The sequence below is a fragment of the Cnephaeus nilssonii genome, assembly GCF_951640355.1.
Source record: "Cnephaeus nilssonii genome assembly, chromosome: 22".
NCBI lineage: Eukaryota > Metazoa > Chordata > Mammalia > Chiroptera > Vespertilionidae > Cnephaeus > Cnephaeus nilssonii.
This window is the reverse complement of record NC_137093.1, coordinates 21,986,586-22,005,345: the sequence shown is the minus strand read 5'-3', so window position 1 is coordinate 22,005,345 and position 18,760 is coordinate 21,986,586. Positions and strand designations below refer to the sequence as shown.

At 58.1% G+C, this 18,760-nt stretch overlaps 1 protein-coding gene across 3 annotated transcripts in view; it reads left to right on the top strand.

Annotated features, from left to right (window-relative positions):
• The window catches only part of ACACB (acetyl-CoA carboxylase beta), a 91,636-nt gene extending 77,209 nt beyond the window's left edge, over positions 1-14,427 (top strand). For all 3 annotated transcript variants that reach the window (XM_079763014.1, XM_079763015.1, XM_079763016.1), the window contains 14 exons: positions 349-446; positions 1,429-1,549; positions 2,308-2,418; positions 3,530-3,673; positions 4,225-4,345; positions 5,933-6,029; positions 7,479-7,575; positions 8,080-8,215; positions 9,456-9,633; positions 10,930-11,042; positions 11,297-11,451; positions 11,994-12,164; positions 12,252-12,388; positions 13,013-14,427. In XM_079763014.1, coding sequence (XP_079619140.1) covers positions 349-446; positions 1,429-1,549; positions 2,308-2,418; positions 3,530-3,673; positions 4,225-4,345; positions 5,933-6,029; positions 7,479-7,575; positions 8,080-8,215; positions 9,456-9,633; positions 10,930-11,042; positions 11,297-11,451; positions 11,994-12,164; positions 12,252-12,388; positions 13,013-13,139 — 1,806 coding nt within the window. In that variant the 3' untranslated portion in view covers positions 13,140-14,427. The remainder of the gene's footprint in view (positions 1-348; positions 447-1,428; positions 1,550-2,307; positions 2,419-3,529; positions 3,674-4,224; positions 4,346-5,932; positions 6,030-7,478; positions 7,576-8,079; positions 8,216-9,455; positions 9,634-10,929; positions 11,043-11,296; positions 11,452-11,993; positions 12,165-12,251; positions 12,389-13,012) is intronic.
• Positions 14,428-18,760: the final 4,333 nt, after the last annotated feature.

Here is an 18,760-nt window from a genome sequence, read left to right as displayed (position 1 = left end):
AGAGGCTGGGAATAAGGAAAACAGTCTCAAAAGTCTCCCTAGGGGAGCAATAGTGAGAAGATAACTGGGAAACAGAACCGGACCAGGGAGACGTGCGGCGATGTGGTGAGGATGGGTGGAAAGCACTTAGCACAACGCAGATCCCGAGTTTATAGCTCTTATTAGCATGGTGTTAACGTCAGACATGTTAACATATTAACACGTTAACATGTTATCAACATCCAGTCTACAGTGTTGATATGTTTTTAAAAACTGGCTGCCAAGGGCAGGGAAATTGATTCATAGCTTCATTGGAGTGTGTGTGTGTGTGTGATATATATATATATATATATATTTTTTTTTTAAAAGGGATTTAAGTACCTGTACCTGACCCCCCAAGAGTACACCCGGATCAGCTCCCTGAACTCCGTCCACTGCAAACACGTCGAGGAGGAAGGAGAATCCAGGTGAGTGACTGGGCAGGTGGCTCCCGCCTTTGGCCTGGGGTTGATTCGGCTCTTCCTGGGGAATCTGCCTCCAGCTGTGGTGGCATTTCCAAGAGGGTGGGGGGGGGGGTGTGCACAGTGGGACCCTTGAGCTTTGGCACCGATGACTTAAATACCTGGGGTGTTCTCTAAGGGGAACCCCTCCTTGTCATCCCCAGATAAGCCGTGCCTCTCACACAGATAGCACATTACACAGGGGAGCCAGATCAGTTTCCCACGAAGTCCCCAGAGCCGCAGGGATCAAATTAGCCAACGGATGCAATTTTAGGATCAAATTAGCCAACGGTGCAGCAGTGACTTGGCAAGCTGGGAAGGTGTGGGCAGGGCAGGGGTCGGCTCCGCCCGAACATCACAGCTGCCGGCTGTCTCTTCCAGAGAAAGTGGTGGGTGTGTTGTTGCTGTTTCAGTGAGATTGACTAAACCAGAATTTCCCCAGCTGAGTTTTCTGGAATGTTAGTTGGTGATATGTGGGAAGGAGGAGACATTTCCATAATCAAGTAGGTCTGGGTTAGATCTAACCAGCATCTTTCCTAAGGGCCTCCCCAAAACCTGTAACGTGCTCAATGCCTTGTGAATCTCGAGCAGGTCAGGAAGTACAGTGTCTCTCACACTTAGGTGGCCAGTCTCGATTGATTGATTGTGAGCTCAGTGGCTTCCCCATCTCTCTGTAGACCAAATGGTATTCCAATTGCTTCAGGAAGAAGGCGCGGTGGGGATGACATTTCATTAAGACAGCCTCCGAACGGTCTTCTAGAAACTTTAGGGCCAGTCACGAAGGTCCTAGACCTCTGCTTGCCCCTCCTGCCTCAGGACCACATCTTGTGTTTTTTTGTTTGTTTTCTTTTTCTTTTTCTTTTATTAAGGTATTATATGTGTACATATGTTACCATTGCCCCCCCCCCCCCCCCAATCTTGTGTTTTAACTCCTGTTTGGTTCTTCAAGGTATGTCATCACGGACATCATTGGGAAGGACGATGGCCTGGGCGTGGAGAACCTGAGGGGGTCAGGCATGATCGCAGGGGAGTGCTCCCTGGCTTATGACGAGATCGTCACCATTAGCATGGTGAGTCTCCTCTGGCTTTATTGTCTTTTATGTCTCAACCTTTTATTTTAGAAAGTTTAAAATAGACACAGAAGGAAAGAGTTGATAACGAGGGGGCTGTCCACTGAACCACACTGGCCAAGGTCCTCTCGCTTACTTTATTGTAACAATACAGCTCCTAATACATATAACACATTAGTAGTTTATTAGTAGTTGTTTTGGGGGGATCGGAAGTTATTCACTGATTTTATTGGGGGGTTAGCTCTCCTAACTCCTGTGTTGTTGAAAGGTCAGCTGTGTGTGTGTATACATATTCATTTATTTAGACATAGTTTTGGACTCCCCAGAAGTTACAGGTTAGTGTAGAGAGGTCCCGTGCTCTTCTCCCCCAGCCTCCCCCGCGACGGAATCTTTCACACGAGATAGGACATTGTCAGAGCCGGGACATTGACCTTGGCACAGCCCTCGCTTGGATGTCCCGTTTCACACGTCCTTTTGGTCGTGGGAGCGGCTGCGAGAGCTCATGAATGACCCAGCTCAGAAGGGCTCCCCGCGTGCCTTGGGAGGGAGAACCAGAACATTCCGTGCCTGCGGCCTGTCTAAAGCACCCCTCGTGGTTGACTGGGTTACTCCTGGGTCGGAAGCCAAGGTCACGCGAGCCTCAAGGTCAGGCTTCGCCCCTGCTGTTCGGCCCTGACGCCGGTTGCCATCTGTGCCCATCGGGTTCCTGCTGGGGCCGGGGCAGCCTCAGGAACTCAGAAGGGGGCCTGTCTCCACAGGTGACCTGCCGCGCCCTGGGCATCGGGGCCTACCTGGTGAGGCTGGGCCAGCGGGTGATCCAGGTGGAAAACTCCCACATCATCCTGACAGGAGCCAGCGCCCTCAACAAGGTGACCGCGAAGGGGCTGGGCCGTTTTCCGTCCCCTCGTCCCCTCGTGGTGTCTGTCTTCTCAATGTGAAACCGTATCGTTCCCACGGATGTGAGAGCTGTTTCCCGGTTTGCAAATATCTGGGCCTCTTATGAATCGCTGCGCACCCCCTGCTCCACCCCCACCCCCCGCCGGCCCCCGCCAAAAAAAAAAAAAAAAAAAAAGGGATTTGGCTCCATATTCCTGACATTTAAATTTCAAAAAATTAGTTAATTTAAAAAGTTATGCAAATTCATAAGACAGCATTGCACCTTGCAGAAAATTGGAAAAAGACCCCCAATTGTAACTGTGCTCCTGCTGTAATTCTGGTGCATTTCCCTCATCTCCTCCCTTCCTGTGTTGAAGCTCAGTGAACGTGCAGCGAGCTTTCTGCTTTGCTCACTCCATGGCAACATGGCCACGTTGCTGTAAAGCTTCCAGGATAGAATGTTGCTGAAATCCCACCGAGGGACTCCCAGTGCGGCCCGAACCAGCAGCATCAGCGCCCCCTGGGGACTGGTTAGAGATACATCTTCCCAGGCCAATTCCCAGACCCCCTGAGTCAGAAACATGAGGGAGGGCTTTGCCTTTTTATTTGTTTTTTATTTTTATTGATTTCAGAGAGGAAGGGAGAGGGAGAGAGAAACATTGATGATGAGAGAGAACCATTGATGGGCTGCCTCCCGCACGCCCCCTGCTGGGGATCAAGTCTGCAACCGGGGCATGTGCCCTGACCAGGAATGGAGCTGCGACCTCCTGGTTCATAGGTCGGTGCTCAACCCCTGAGCCATGCCAGTCGGCAGGTTTTGCTTTTGAGCTGACCACAGTCATCATAAGTAATCGTAATCAAGGTAATCAAAGGACACACTGCTTCTCAAATTGGGTGCGTGTTGGAATTACCTAGAAGTTAAAAAACACCAAAGACTCTAATATAATCGGACCGGGTGCAGCCCGGGCATCCGGGTGTGTAAAAGCTCCCAGTGATTCCGACGTGCAGCCAGGGGTGAGACCACCGAGGGAGATGACGGCCAAACAGGAGGGAGATGGTGCCCGGGCCGGGCAGGACCTTGCTAACCCTGCCGTGTCTGAGCAGGTCCTGGGCAGAGAGGTCTACACGTCCAACAACCAGCTGGGCGGCGTGCAGATCATGCATAACAATGGCGTCTCCCACATCACCGTGCCCGACGACTTCGAGGGCGTTTACACCATCCTGGAGTGGCTGTCCTACATGCCCAAGGTGCGGCACCCCCTCCTGCGGCTTAGAGCCTGGAGACGCTGTCATGACGCTCATTGGCTGCGTGGTGTGGGAGCCCGGGGAGCAGGGCGCCCTGCAGGTGTGGCGGGGTGAATGTTTCTTTATCCCTCCCTCCCTCTCTGGCACCCAACCCTGTACTCGTTGTTCTTGGCCTTAAAAAGAAAAATAAATGGCCAATGATGCTATCAGTTGATCCTTTAGGAGGGGATGGGCTAGATTTGATTCCTGGCTTTCCCCTCAGTAGCAATCAGACCTGGGGACAACTGAGCCTCAGTTTCCTCATCTGTGAAATGGGCACAACAATAGCCCCTACCCCCAGAGTGTTATCCTGATGATGAAGTGAATTGACGTCTCTTCCTTGGTGGGCCTTCGGCAAATGCTACTCAGAATCGTAGAGATGAGCTCGTTTGGGTTCAGCTTCTGCTGGGCAGCCAGCCATAGTCACAGTCAGAGGAGGGAAGCGCAAGGGGCAGGTCGCAGGCGTTGCTGACAAACCCGGGGAACAGAGTTGGAGACCCAGCTTTCTTTTCCAGGATAATCACAGCCCGGTCCCCATCATCAGTCCCACCGACCCCATTGACAGAGAGATTGAGTTTTCCCCGTCGAGAGCCCCCTACGACCCCCGGTGGATGCTTGCAGGAAGGTCTCACCCAAGTAAGTCCCCAGGCATTTGCCTGAGACCTGGGTCTCGGGTCTCCTTCCTGGGCCTGAGATGCAGGAGCCCTGGTTTAGGGGGTGCGCCTGAGGGCCCCTGCGGAGAGCGCGGAGGAATTGAGGTTTTACTCTGTGCCTTTCCTGAGTGACTGACCGAGGAGGATGGAACCGGCCTCCTGTTTCTGGAGCTGAGGGATGGAGAGGAGGTGCAGGGCAACGAGGTCATGACCTCTGCCCGCCCCCCCCCCCCCCCCCCGCCTCCCCCGGTTGTACAGGTGCAGAGTCCTGGCTGACACATCAGGATTTCTTGGACTGCTCCTCCCTCTGCTTTCCCTCCCTTCTTCCCTCCTTTCTCTCTCTCTCTTTGGTTAAACCTTCACAACGGAGCTGTCTGTGAGTTTACCCAGGACAGGCAACTTCACCTCTTCTACATACATGCACACACACCTGCAGATACTCGTGCACACATGTTAACACATGCACTTGCACACACACATTCTCTCCCTCTCCGAAAGCAGCAGGTCTGTCCCCTGGAGGGATATGATTACCCTCTGAGCGCCCAGAACAGGACAGGAAAGCCGAGCTGCCCTCTCACCATCGTCCGGAGTCTCGGGTTTCACAGGCTGCACCTTCAGCATCCGGCCGCGCGGGAGGGCCTGTCGGGAGGCGCCGGGCTCTGCCAGCAAGAAGCCCCGTGCTCGCTCCCCCTCCTGCGTTTCTGTTGGCCCTTCGCACCTGTGCGCCCGGAGCGGGCTGGCTTTATCTTAATTTAAACACGTCCACCTTCTTACTGACGGTTTTCTCCATCTGGCCAGGCCAGTCCCCGGGCTGACCTTGACATGGGGCCGCCTTGTTCCCACACCTGCAACCTGAGACCCTCCCGCTGCCTGGTGGTTCTTACCCAACCTGCAGTCATGCACACCGAGGTGTGGTTCACATCACCGCCTCCCTCCAGGAGCCGCTGCCGACATCGTCACCTCTCTCTCTCTCTCTCTCTCTGTCTCTCTCTCTCTCTGTGTCTCTGTCTTTCTCTCTGTCTCTCTGTCTCTCTGTCTCTCTGTCTCTCTCTCTCTCTCTCTCTCTCTCTCTGGGAAACTGAACACATTACTCTCTGTTAAATGGGAGGTTCAGTGTTATTAAGCTACAGCCAGCAGGTTGGGGGTCCCGGATGAGTTTTTCGGGGCAGATGGTCCCTTTCTGACACCCACCCCCGGAGGGCGCCCATCAGCTGTTTGCCTCTTGGGAAGAAGCAGCAGAGCTGTGATGAGTCCTCTCTGTGTTTGGCATTGATGGGGACTGATGTGGTCGGATATCCTATATGAACCGAATTCCTGACTTGGTATAAATTTTGCAGGCCTATTCTGTTTATTTTTTATTTTTATTTTTAAAATTAGTATTATTTGTTTGTTTATTTCTTTGCAAGGGGTTGGGATCTGTGTCGTGTTCCGGGGGGAAAAGGCTTTTGGGCTGAGGGGTCAAGGTCAGGCTGCCCTTGGGGAAACCACAGAACAGTCTGCCCTCTCCAGCGGACCCTGGGGGTCCTCACCCGCCCGGCCCCTCAGCCCGGGCTCTGCCTTCTGCCCACAGCTCTGAAGGGGTCCTGGCAGAGCGGATTCTTCGACCAGGGCAGCTTCAAGGAAATCCTGGCGCCCTGGGCCCAGACCGTGGTGACGGGACGAGCAAGGTAACCCCGAGGACGGGCAGGCGCACACCCGTGGCCTCACCAGGCCGGGGACTCCCAGGGGCTAGGACAGGTGGCCCCAGCGGCACTCTCTTCTTGGCCCCAGGATGTTCCAAAGGGAAGACTTCATTCGGTGGGTGGTCTTCTGGACGATGAGCTCCTTCAGAACGTCTAGATTTGTCTGTGTCTCGGGCGCCTTCTGGCTGGGGGCTGGGCTCCTTGCCCCTGGTCCACCCCTGGGACAGGGCGCTCCAGCCCCGAGGGCCACAGACCCCTTTGGAATTCCGTTTTGGGGGGGCCCGGGCAGGAATCCTGTTGGCTAGCATAGCTAGTGAAAGGCTTAACTGCTTGCATGCTCCCAGAGCCGAGCAGCTCACTCCCCACGGTGGAGCCATCATCTTCTTAGGTAACGCCAGTGGCCCAGGGGAGAGTTCCTCCCTTTATGGAGCCCTAAGCGGCATCCTCAGAGTCCACCTCGCGGACGCCTGGCACGACGTAGCTGCCTCGCGTCCAGGCTGGGGACTCGGCCCTGGGTGCAGCCCCGCTCTGTCACTTACCTCCCTGGGCTCTCACATCCTCATCTGTGAAATGGGGTGATAATTCTACTCCAGAAGACTGTGATGACGATGAGAAGTAGTCACACATGTTCAGCACTTAAACATTGTAAATGTTCTGTGAGTGGGCGCGGCTGCTGTTGGTCACGATCGTTGTTATTGTTACTCCGCTCCCGGCAGTCAGCAGTAACCTACGAAGCCTGGGATGGGCACCGGTCGCTTCTCCGTGAGGGTTTCATTTCACAAACATCCTTTAGAACCTGGGAGGCAACCTCAGGAGGCCCTGCCTTTGTTGGAAGCTCGCTCTCCCCTCGCCTGCCTCACGGGGCTGTTGGGCGACAGGAAAGAGGAATCCAGTGTCACACGGGGCAGCCGTGTCCGGGGGTGATGGGGACAGCTGCCCCCTGCGCCAAAGCTCCTTTAGGCCCAGTGTCCCTCCGGCTTTCCCCGTGCGACTGGTGGCTGCTGGCCACGTGCAGCAATCCAGTGTTCTAGCAAATGAATGAAAACGAAAGGGGATGGCGTGTCGCGCTCCGTAGCCCCGTGTGGCCCGTGGCACAGAGAACGTGGCATCATCACGGGGAATCCTCGCAGCTGGCGCTGCCTCAGGCCGTCACTGGCGGGCCCTCCCCTCCCGTGGTGGCCGAGGCCCCAGCGAGGCACCCCAGGACCTTCCCAGCTGCCGGCTGAGAGGCGCTTCCTGCTTTGGACAGCTGCCTTGCCGTCCACTAAACCACCTGCAGTGACAACAGCGCTGGCCCCGCGGCCTCCCTCCCAGCCACCCTGCCCACTCCCAGGACACCCGTAGCCTGACAGCTGGGGCTGCGTGGGCCCCCCAGCCCCCTACACTGCCTGGGGGTGCGCCCCGCACCGGGCTCACCTGTGCTTTGCCTCGCAGGCTGGGGGGCATCCCTGTCGGAGTGATCGCCGTGGAGACGCGGACGGTGGAGGTGGTGGTGCCCGCAGACCCCGCCAACCTGGATTCCGAGGCCAAGGTGAGGGGCCGGGGGAGGGGCGGGGGGGGGGGGAGAGGGAGGCTGGGGCTGCTGTTTCGTCGGCTCAGCCACAGGTGTGGGCCCTGGTGGTTGCGAACCTGCCTCTCCAGCTCAGAGACTCGGAGGAGACGGCCTGGGACTCAGTGCCGTTTCCCCAGCCCCCTCTCTGCGGTGGCAGAGCCTTCCACACCAGCTTCCTTCTCCCTCAGAGGATGCCACAGGGTCCCGGGGATCCCTCCGGCCTCCCGCCCATCCCCGTGGGTGTTCCTAGGTTGGGCCTCTGGGAGGAGCTCAGAAGCCAGGGGCCGGGTCCCAGGATCCGACTCTGGCTCAGGCCCCTCTGAGCCTGTAAATGGGCAGCAGGACCGCTCGGCTGCAGTGGGAGGCGCCCTCCCTGCGAGCCTGGCTCTGGTGCCGGTGCCCGCGCTGGGCAGGTTGCCCGCCGTCCCAGGTCCCGAGGCCGCCCCTGCGCAGAGGCGTCTCACCGCTGGCTCTGTGTTGCAGATAACCCAGCAGGCGGGCCAGGTGTGGTTCCCGGACTCCGCCTACAAGACGGCCCAGGTCATCAAGGACTTCAACCAGGAGAAGTTGCCCCTGATGATCTTCGCCAACTGGAGGGGTTTCTCCGGTGGCATGAAAGGTGAGGCAGCCTCCCTGTGGGTGCCCTGAGACCGCAGGGCCAGCACCCAGGACCCCCCCTCGGGGTGGCGACACCGTGTTTTCTGTGTATGGTCCCATCGTCGTCCTAGCTGAGCCCCCCGCCCCCCCCCCCCCACACACACACACAACCCTGAGAATGGGAGCAGATCTGGAAACAGCCCATTTCACAGATGGGAAACTGAGGTTCCTGGTGGGACTTGCCTGAGGTCACGCCGTGAGTGGCAGGGCGGGGAGGGGCGTCCCAGAAGCTGCCGAGGGATGGGGCAGTCAGCTCCGTGCTCCCGCTCGGTAAGACGAGGAGATGGTATGTGTGCCCCGCCTCCTCAGGGGGCTGCTGGGAGCCTGTTGGCAGGGACAGTGGCTGTCAGCGGGGTGTGGAGGAAAGAGCTGGCCTGGGAGGCGGGCAGACCTGGTGTGAGTCCTTGCTAGCTGGGCGACCTCTCCGAGCCTGTTTCCCTCCTCTGTGAAGGGGGATACGATTGGGCCAACCTCGGGGGACAAGGTCAGGATTCGAGGGGCCTGTCTCTGGCCCACACGGTTACGGTTGGTTTTGTTATTGGGTTAGTGTTACCGTGGAGGGTGCTTGGCACTTGGAGGGACGTACCTGGGTGTCCCTTGGGAAGTAAGGGCCATGCCGCCCAAGAGCAGAGGGACTTGCTTCTGTGGCTGGGAGGTGGGGCAGGGTGGTGGCAGAGTCAGAGCCAGAAGGGACCTTAGAGCTCGATGGCCCTCGACGCTTCCCTTTACGATGGGGACATGGAGGCCGCTGCAGGGCGAGCGGACACATCGCTCCCTGTTATAAAACGGATGGTAGAGCCCGGCCAGCGTGGCTCCGTGGTTGAGTGTTGACCTATGAACCAGGAGGTCACGGTTCGATTCCCGGTCAGGGCACATGGCTGGGGTGCAGGCTGGATCCCCATTGTGGGGCGTGTAGGAGGCAGCTGATCAATGATTCTCTCTCATCATTGATGTTTCTATCTCTCTCTCCATCTCCCTTCCTCTCTGAAATCAATAAAGATATATTTTTTTAAAAAACCCACAGATGGTTGAGCCCCCTGTGCCGGTCCGGTCCTGACTCTCAGCCCAGGCTCTTTCCACAGAGCCATGCAGCCTCCCAGCCGAACACGCTTTCCCAGAACCCCCAGGACAACACTCTCTGCTAGCGCATGAGCTCCAGGGCCGGAGCCGCCTCAGGGGCAAGCAATCGCTTTGCTTTTCAGATATGTACGACCAGGTGCTGAAGTTCGGGGCCTACATCGTGGACGGCCTTCGGCAGTACAAGCAGCCCATCCTCATCTACATCCCGCCCTACGCGGAGCTCCGGGGCGGCTCCTGGGTGGTCCTGGACTCCACCATCAACCCCCTGTGCATAGAGATGTACGCAGACAAAGAGAGCAGGTGGGTGTGTCCCCTCAGCCCGGCTCAGCCTTCCCGTATTCTCACTGCCCGTCTGGAGGCCCCTTCACCTTAGAGCCACTGGCGTGGGATCTCGGGGGCGCTGTGAGATTCTGAAGGACGGAGCGCTTCCTGTTTAACCCGAAACTCGTGTCCAGTATCCAACTGGATTTTTCTCAGTAGAGCAAGTGGCTGAAGCAGAGAGGCGGTGGAGGAATTGTCTGTTCTTTCTTAACTCACACTCCTCTGCTCCCCAAGGAAGTTTGCAATCAAGTAAGGAAAGACCAAAAGCACCTGAGCTCCCTGGCAGCCAGGATGAAAAGGGAAATATGATCAGTCCTCTGGTTTTCACTGAACTCTGAGTCTCTCCCAAAGCTCTGAGTTCCTGTAGGGGCTGTATTCTATCCAGTTTTATAACCCAGGGCCTGCCTGGCACAGTCACACCTACTGGGTGGTTGAGAAATACTGGCAAACAAATGACTGAATGAATACTCACATGATGGGATACCAGGTCTCCAGGGGAGAGAAACCTTGGCCAAGTGAAGACTCACTGCTACATGCTATGCAGGATATAAAGGCCTTAAGAGTAGTTCTGCCCGAAATATAGGCATTCTATTCCTGTCTTCACGCCCTTATTCATTCATACATTCAGTGAATATTTATGGAGCACCTTACTTTATACCAGGCAATGCTAGGCATTGTGGTATATGGCACAGATCAGCTAACCCGGTCCTGCCTCCAGTGGGCCCAGATCCTCCTGGAGGACTCGGGCATGAGCAGCCTCATTAACTTCTTGCTCTGGCTGCCAGGAAGCCCAGAGCGACATACAACATTCCTCAGGGCTTCCAAGTTATCAGACGAAAAGGGGGCCGGAGGAAATAGGGGTGAGTGAGAGGGTTGGATATGGACGGGCAGGCTGCACACACCTCATCGTGCCTTTGAGAGCTGTAAGGAGATAAGAAGCAGGACCCGGCTCTGGGAGAGCAGAAATGAGGAAGGTCAGGAAGGACGGGCAGAGGGGCAGGAGGGCTGTGCTGTCCTGGAGAAAGTCGCATACTCTTAGAGCAGAAAGGGCCTCCTACAGTTCAGAAAACTTTACTTTAAAAAGCTGGCTCGGCCCCTCATTTTACGGATATGGAAGCAGATGACCAGAGAGGGAAAGTGAGTTGCCCAAGGTCACATAGCGAGTCAGTGAAAGAGCTAGGAACTGACACCCTGACGTCCTGGTCCTCTCGCCTCAACCCCATGTCTGCTGGGGGCCCCCCTCGCCCGCCTCACCCCTACCTCTTTTTTTCTCAGGGGGGGTGTTCTGGAGCCGGAGGGAACAGTGGAGATTAAGTTCCGAAAGAAAGACCTGATAAAGGCCATGAGGAGGATCGACCCAACTTACAAGAAGCTCGTGGAGCAGTTAGGTGCGAGGGTCCCCCTGCGCCACCCCTCCGCGGTCGGGGGGGCCCACTCCGCTGTTGGAGACCTACCCAAACAGCTTCAAACTTGGGAGATCTTTTAAATGTTCACATCTAGCAAGTCGGCCCCATCTCGCCATTGTGGGGGTGCTTCTGACCCTGCAGGAGCCGCTTGATTTGGGGGTGCGATCCCAGTTAGAGCTCAGGCCTCCTGCGCCGAGGCCTGACCTGCGAACTCCCGTTTGTGCCCTGGCCCGCAGGAGTGTCCGATCTCTCCGACAAGGAGCGCAAGGACCTGGAGGGCCGGCTGAAGGCCCGGGAGGAACTGCTGCTGCCCATCTACCACCAGGTGGCGGTGCAGTTCGCCGACCTCCACGACACGCCGGGCAGGATGCTGGAGAAGGGTGTCATCTCCGTAAGCCACGGCCGGCCGCGCACTGGGCTTTCCAGCTCAGGGAGGAGATCTGGGCTCAAACCCTGCATGTTATAGCATCACCTGGGCAGCTTCAGAACATCCCGGAGCCCATGTCCAGACCAGTTAAATCAGGATTTCAGGAGTGGGAGTCCGACATCAGTATTTTTTCCCCCAAATCCCCAAGAGATTTCAATAGGCAGTGAGGTTTGGAACCACCAGTCTGTGTGTGGCTGTAACTGCTGAGCCAGATGTGGGAAGTGTGGTTTCTGCCCCGTGTTCACCCACCTCTGGCCGTCATCACCCCCACCCCAGGGCCCCTCTCCCAAGAGGACATCCCATAGTCAGTCACCTGCTACCCCTTGCCTCTGGGAAGCCCGTCTAGCGTCCTGGCAAAGTCCTGGCTCTGCCGCTGCTCGGGCAGGTGCCTTCACCTCCCCGGGCCTCAGCTTCCTGGCCTGTGAAATGGGCATGATCCCAGAGCCCGCTCCCACCGCCGGGCTCAGCCCCGGGCAGCGGGGACTCAGGCCTGGGCTCGTCCGCAGGACATCCTGGAGTGGAGGACCTCGCGCACCTTCCTGTATTGGCGCCTGCGCCGCCTGCTGCTGGAGGACCAGGTGAAGAAGGAGATCCTGCAGGTCAGCAGCGAGCTCAGCCACGTGCACATCCAGTCCATGCTGCGCCGCTGGTTCGTGGAGACGGAGGGCGCCGTCAAGGTGGGCCAGGGCGGAGGCGGGCGGGTGGGCGCTAGGTGGGCCTGCGCAGCCGGGCCCCCCTCTGAGGCAGCCTCTGCCCCTCCCCAGGCCTACCTGTGGGACAACAACCAGATGGTGGTGCAGTGGCTGGAGCAGCACTGGCAGGCGGGCGACGGCCTGCGTTCCACCATCGGCGAGAACATCAAGTACCTGAAGCGGGATTCTGTCCTCAAGACCATCCGAGGGTGAGTGGCCGCCCATCCCTCGGACTGACCAGCAAGTGCAGAGCTGGGCTCGGCCTCCAGCGGCCTGTCCCGGAGCGGACTGCTGGAAGCCACCACACCAGGCCCCGAGGTCCCCGGCACAGCCCTGGGCCCGGCCCCCCAGGAGAGAGGCCGCAGCTCCCCCAGAGCCCTGGGGGTGCTGTGCAAGGATTTCAGTTCAGGATCGTGTTGGAATAGAAAGAGTGGCTTGTCCAAGGTCATGGCCAGAGGACCCACAGGCCTTGGGCTGCTGGCTCCCATTCGGTATCAGCCTTCCAGGATGGTTTGCTCCCCCCATTCTCATGGGGTCCCCTGGGAGGAAGGAAGTAGATCATGTGGGACCCCGTTTGGGGCATGAAGCTGATTCAGGTCTCAGTAACACAACTAGGGACCTGTGGGGTCCCCTGTCGTTCCTCGAGGCAGCCTGACCCCCAGGCCATATTCTCTCCTGCCCCCCACGGGACCGCCACCCCCCCCATGGCGACCACAGCAGGAAGAGGTTGGGAGCTCGGGGTTCTTGCCCCCCCAGGAAGGTGACATGGCCCTGCACAGCGATTCTTAGGGCCACGCTGAGTGACCCCAACCCTTCTCTCCCCTCCCCTGCAGCCTGGTCCAAGAGAACCCCGAGGTGGCTGTGGACTGCATAATGTACATGAGCGAGCACATCAGCCCGGCCCAGCGGGCCCAGGTCGCTCACCTCCTGTCCACCATGGACAGCCCGGCCTCCACCTGAGCGCTGCCCACTGGCCGCTCGCAGCACCACGGGCAAGAGGAACCGCACTGGCCCGCCGACCGCAGGCCCTTGCCAGGACCACGGGGGTTTGCTTTTTACAACAGAAAGTTCCTGGGCATTTCTGCAGGGCTGCTGGCTCCCAACTCACTCCTGTCCCAATAAACCGCTCAGGAGCGCCCCCTCCAGGCGGAAAGCGCCTCCTCTCCGTTGTCGGGAAGTGTTTGTCTCTGAAGACGTTTTTTGCTGCATCACTGAATGAATTGAACCCACGCGCCTGAGTTTCCTTCCCTTCCGGGGCCTGGCGTGCAGGACCCAGGGTTTATATCAGATCATGGGATCTTATTTTTTTTACTCGGAGACCGGCTCTTGCTGTAAACATCTGAATTTCAGCAGAACACAGAGGCCAAGGAAAGAAATAAAGAGACAAGACGAAGAAGAGAAACCTATTTTTGTAACGATGCTGTTTGGAGACTGTCGAGTCGCCCGGGCCAGGGTACCCGTGATTTTTATTAAGAGAATAAAATGGCATCTTGTCCCCCCATGTCCCCTAGTGAGTCGCTAGGGATGGCCCATCGGCAGGCCGTGCTTAGCGCTCAGGGGCAGAGATTCCAATTTGGGGAAAGGAGCGGAAAATGAGCACAATTGCCCAGGGGTAAGGTCCCGGGCACAGGGAGATCTCTTCTGGGTGCTCACAGCGCCCTGCCTGCCCCTCCCTCTGAGGACAAGGACCAGCCCCGCCCCCACCACGGGGTTGGCCGCCTTTCCAGGTACCCTCCTGCCCTGCTGGGGCTACAGAGGCAGCGGAAAGCCCTCCCAAACTCACAGCCCACCTGCTCACAGGCGTCTCCGCTGGGATGGCCGCCACCCCGTGGGGGGGCCCCTTCAAGTCACCGTCACCCTCTCCTCTGGTGCCTCGATGTCCGTGGTGGGATCCAGCCCGAGGGGCAGAGCGGTTGGTCTCCCAGGACCCGGCCCCAGGACCACGCCCATTTGCTCAGGGAGCCTTTGCGACACGCCCACCAGCACCAGCCCTGCAGGCTGCACAGCGCCGGCCGCATCCATCCGTCCCGGGTGCTGGCCACGGGGAGAGGGGGGTCAGGGCTGGCCGCCCCCACTGCAGTGACGGGCAGTTTGTCTGAGAACATCCAACGGGACGCCTGGCCAATTTGGAGGACAAAGGGAAGCCCCCGCACGCCAGATGCTCGAGGCTGTCCTGAGTTTAAAAAAGAAATAAAAATAGTCTGGTCACCAGCTAATGACATCGCTGGCGTGGGGGCGGCAAGGGGGAGATGGATGAATCACTCCATCCCGGGGCCAGGGAGGGGGGGGGGCCCGTGCTGCTTTGGGAACCGAGTGTTTTCTGTGTCGGGGACGCCCCTCGGTTCTGCAGGGAGAGACCGGTTGACGACTAGCTGCTACCCAGGGACGGGGGCGGAGGAACCTACCAGGGGATGTGTGGAATAAATTATTTTTTAAAGGAAGCACTTTGGCCTTGACTGAATGTCTGGATCAGCGAAGGCAGCCCGCCTCCCCGAGCGACCCCCCCCCCACCCCCACCCCAGCTCGCCATCCTCCTGCCACCGCGGGGCTTTGTAGCCAGCCCCCCGCTCAGGACCAGCCGGGACTGGACTTCCTCCCGCGAAGGCTCTGGGGGGAGTACCGAGCCCCTCCGGCTCGATCACAAACACGACACGGGCTGCTGGCTGTGCCCTCAGCGCCTGGGCCCTCAGCTGCCAGGACCTTCCCTGCCGAGGCCGCCGTTCCTCCCTCGGGGGCACGGAGCAGGCCGGCCTCCAGGGCAGGGAAGGACCCGGCCCCTGCGTGTGGACAGAGGCCTTGGTGAGCAGCGCAGGTCCAGACGGAGTGCTCGGGCGTTAACCACTGAGCCTCCACCCCATGCGATCCTCTGGGCCCCTGAGGCGCATGCTGCCCCGTGTCCTCGTGTTTCTAGACAGAACCCCGGCTCGGAGATGAGTAGGCTTGTCCAAGGTCACACAGCTGGTCAGAGGTGGGCCCGAACACCCGGCTGCCCCCTTCTGTAAACCCCGAGCCGTTCGGTGTGTTGGAGACCCAGCCCCTGTGCTCCCCCTTTTGTGTGATGTGTGAAAGGCGGGGTTGTAAGTGCGACGTATACCTGGGGGTCCCTGGGTCCCGCTGGCTGCTGAGTCGAGGGGGGGTTTTCGAGAGCATCGTGTCCAGTGATGCTCTCTGTCTTGTGATACCCTGACCCGTGTGGTATATCTCCGAGCAGCGTCGTCTGCAGGAAACACAGGCCGAGGGCCCAGAAGACATTCCTTATTGTGGTAGAAGGTGCATAGAACGTACCGGTCTGAAGCGCAGGGGCATGACGTACATTCGTTGTGCAACCAGCACCCACCACTGTCTCCAGGACACTTTATTCACCTCCGACTGAAACTCCAAACCCACTAACACCAGCTCCTCACGGCCCCTCCCCTCCAACCCCGGGGACCGCCGTCTGCTTTCTCTCTGGGAGTTTGGCTGCCCTAGGACCTCAGATAAGGAGTCCCACAGTATTTGTCCTTTCGCGACTGGCTTATCTCACTCAGCGTGGTGGCCTCAAGGTGCATCCCTGTGAGAGCACACGTCAGCGTTTCCTCTCCAAGGTGGGTAATAGTCCACTGTGCGGTTCATCCACTGACCCACCGAAGGACATTTGAGCTGCTCCCACCACTGGGCTGCTGTGAGTAACGCTGCCATGAACGTGGATGGACAACTATCTGGTCAAGTCTCTTCTCACTTCTTTGGGGTTTATGCCTGGAGGTCGACTTGCTGGATCCTATGATGGTTCTGTTTCATTTTTCTGAGGCGCCTTCATACTGTTTCCCACCGCCCACGCCCCATTTTACATCCCACCATCAGCATGCAGGCTTCTGGTTTCGTCCCCACCAACCCTTGCTTCATGGGCTTTTTCTTTAAAAAAAAAAAACCACGAAAAAACATTTTAAAAATATATTTTTTTTATTGATTTTTTTACAGAGAGGGAGAGGGATAGAGAGTTAGAAACATCAATGAGAGAGAAACATTCATCAGCTGCCTCCTGCACACCCCCCAGCGGAGATGTGCCTGCAACCAAGGTACATGCCCTTGACTAGAATCGAACCTAGGACCCCTTGGTCCGCAGGCCGACGCTCTAACCACTGAGCAAAACCGGCTAGGGCACAAAAAAAAACATTTAAAAAAATTTATTTCAGAGAGAGAGAGAGAGAGAGAGAAACATCAGTGATGAGAGAGAATCATTGATCGACTGCCTCCCGCATGCCCCAAACTGGGGATCGAACCTGCCATCCGGGCACGTGCCCTTGACTGGGAATCAGACCGTGACCTCCTGGTTCATAGGTCAACACTCAACCTCTGAGCCATGCCGGCCAGGCAGCTTTTTATTTTTAAAAGTAGCCATCCTAATAGGCGTAGCCTAGAAGTAACTTTAACTCAAAAGTCACTGAGTCTTTTTACTGGCATCTCTCCAACATCCCAGACGGGATGTACAGACACCATCAGCCAGTCTCCATTCCTGGATCCCTCTGCCCCGTGCCCCCTCGCCCGCCCCGCCGCTCCTGCCCAGGCTGCCACGCCTCCCTGCCTTCCGCCCAGGAAGTTCCCACGTTCCAGTCCTCAGTTGGGTGTTTGTCCTGTTCCCCCCAGACTCCGGGCTCCGGCATCGACACCCAGAGGAAGAACGGGTGGGCACGGCCAGCAGCGTCCAGAGGTGGCCGTCCCTGGCTCCCACACCCCGTGCCCCGCTCTGGCCGCGTCTCTTCCCCTCTCCCCTAAACCGCCTTGATGAGCCAACGCTACACCAGGCGGCGGAAGGAGACGGCAGGCCTGCAGGCCTGGGGTCAGGCCCCGGCAGTGTAACCTCACAGGTTCTCCCACGTCCGTCCGTCCGCCGGGCCCTCTGAGGCTGAGGAGGCCGCGGGGAGGAAGGTCGTCCAAATCCGTCCTGCACGTCACTCATCACAGGTAAGTGCTCAGCCACTCGGAGCCTCAGTTTCCCTTTCTGTGAAAAGGGTGATTGTGTTTCCTGTGGCTGCCGCCCGAAGGGCCACAAACGCCGTGGCTTAAAAACCACACGTGGATTTGTCTACGGTTCTGCGGTCAGAAGTCTAACGCGGGGCTCACGGGGCTCCAACCGGGGTGCTGGCGGGCTCGGCCCCCGCGGAGGCTCTAAGGGAAGATTCGGTTTTCGGTTTTGTTTTTTGTTTTATTTTTCCACCTTCAGAGCTGACCCTGACCCTCCCGCCTCCCTCTTTTCCCGATGAGGATCCCGAGATTGCATTGGGCTCACCTGGCCAATCCAGAAGGCTCTCTCTCCAGGGCAGCTCGTCAGCACACTTCATTCCACCTGCCCCCTCAGTGCCCCTCGATGTAACGGGGATGAGGAGCCTGAGGCCGTTATTCTGCCCCCCACCCAGGGGCTATACATCCCATTGCGGGGGAGGAGGAATAAGCCCCCCCACCCTACACGTTCTCCAGTGTTCCATTACTTTTGTTGTCAGAATGTGGGTGACTTCTCACCATCTCTGAGCCTCAGTTTCCTCCTCTGGGAAATGGGACCGTCCCCGCACTGGGCGGGCGGCCGCGCAGTTTCAGGGAGAGGTGGTGTGTCTCCTGTTAGCCCCCCAACTCCAGAGTGAACCTCAGTGACGCCTGCTCCTCCGGCCTCTCCCTCACCCCGTCTTCCCGTGTCAGCGTGGTCCCGGCCCGTGGCTGCGACCTTGGCATGTTGGCCTGACCGCGGGCCTGGGCCCACCTGCCTGGGTCAGGCACGGAGGTCAGACTCGTCACGGCTCCCCCAGCTCGTCTCATGGTGACCCCGCCCCCCCCTCAGGCTTTCCCCTCCCAGGTCAGCGCCCCTGGAGGGTGCCCCTGTCCCATCGCTTCTGGAGAGTCCTGGGGTGGTGCTGTATACGGCTTGTGACCCACATGCCTCGGCCACTTGCCCTCTGACCCCAGCCCGTCGCTGGGGGCAGCTGGAGGCTGTGATGTGTCCTTCGGCCGGGCCTGGGCCACAGGGTCCCCCTGGAGCCAAGCTGAGAAGCGGGTGCTGGGGAGAAGGCAGCCCAGGGTGGCTGCAGGGCTGCAGGCATCCTCTCCCTGCCATCCGCCTGGTCTCCACTGGGGGGCCCCCTTCAGCACTGCCTCATATCACCCCAACCCTGTCCTCGCATACCCTCTTACTTGCTGATTGTCACGTGTTTGTGTGTGTGTGAGAGAGAGAGAGAAAGAGAGAGAGAGAGAGAGAGAGAGAGAGAGAGAGAGAGAGAGAGAGAGAGGGAGGGAGGGAATCTGGCCTCCCTTGGGAGGCTGGAAGCCACTTCCTGGGTGGGCTAAAGAGTTAGACTCCTAATCACGTCCTTTTGCTGTTATGTTGGGTGGCAAGTCACCTGCTTAACCTCTGAGCCTGTTTCTTTCTTTCTCTCTCTCTTTATTGGTTAAGGTATTACATATGTGTCCTTATCCCCCCATCGCCCTCCCACCTCATGTCCTCACCCCCCTGGTGTCTGTGTCCTGAGCCTCAGTTTCTTCATTTGCAAAATAGGTGCAATAATGAGTGACATGCTTGCCAGGGTTGTAGTGAGGATTGACGGAGCTGATTCACG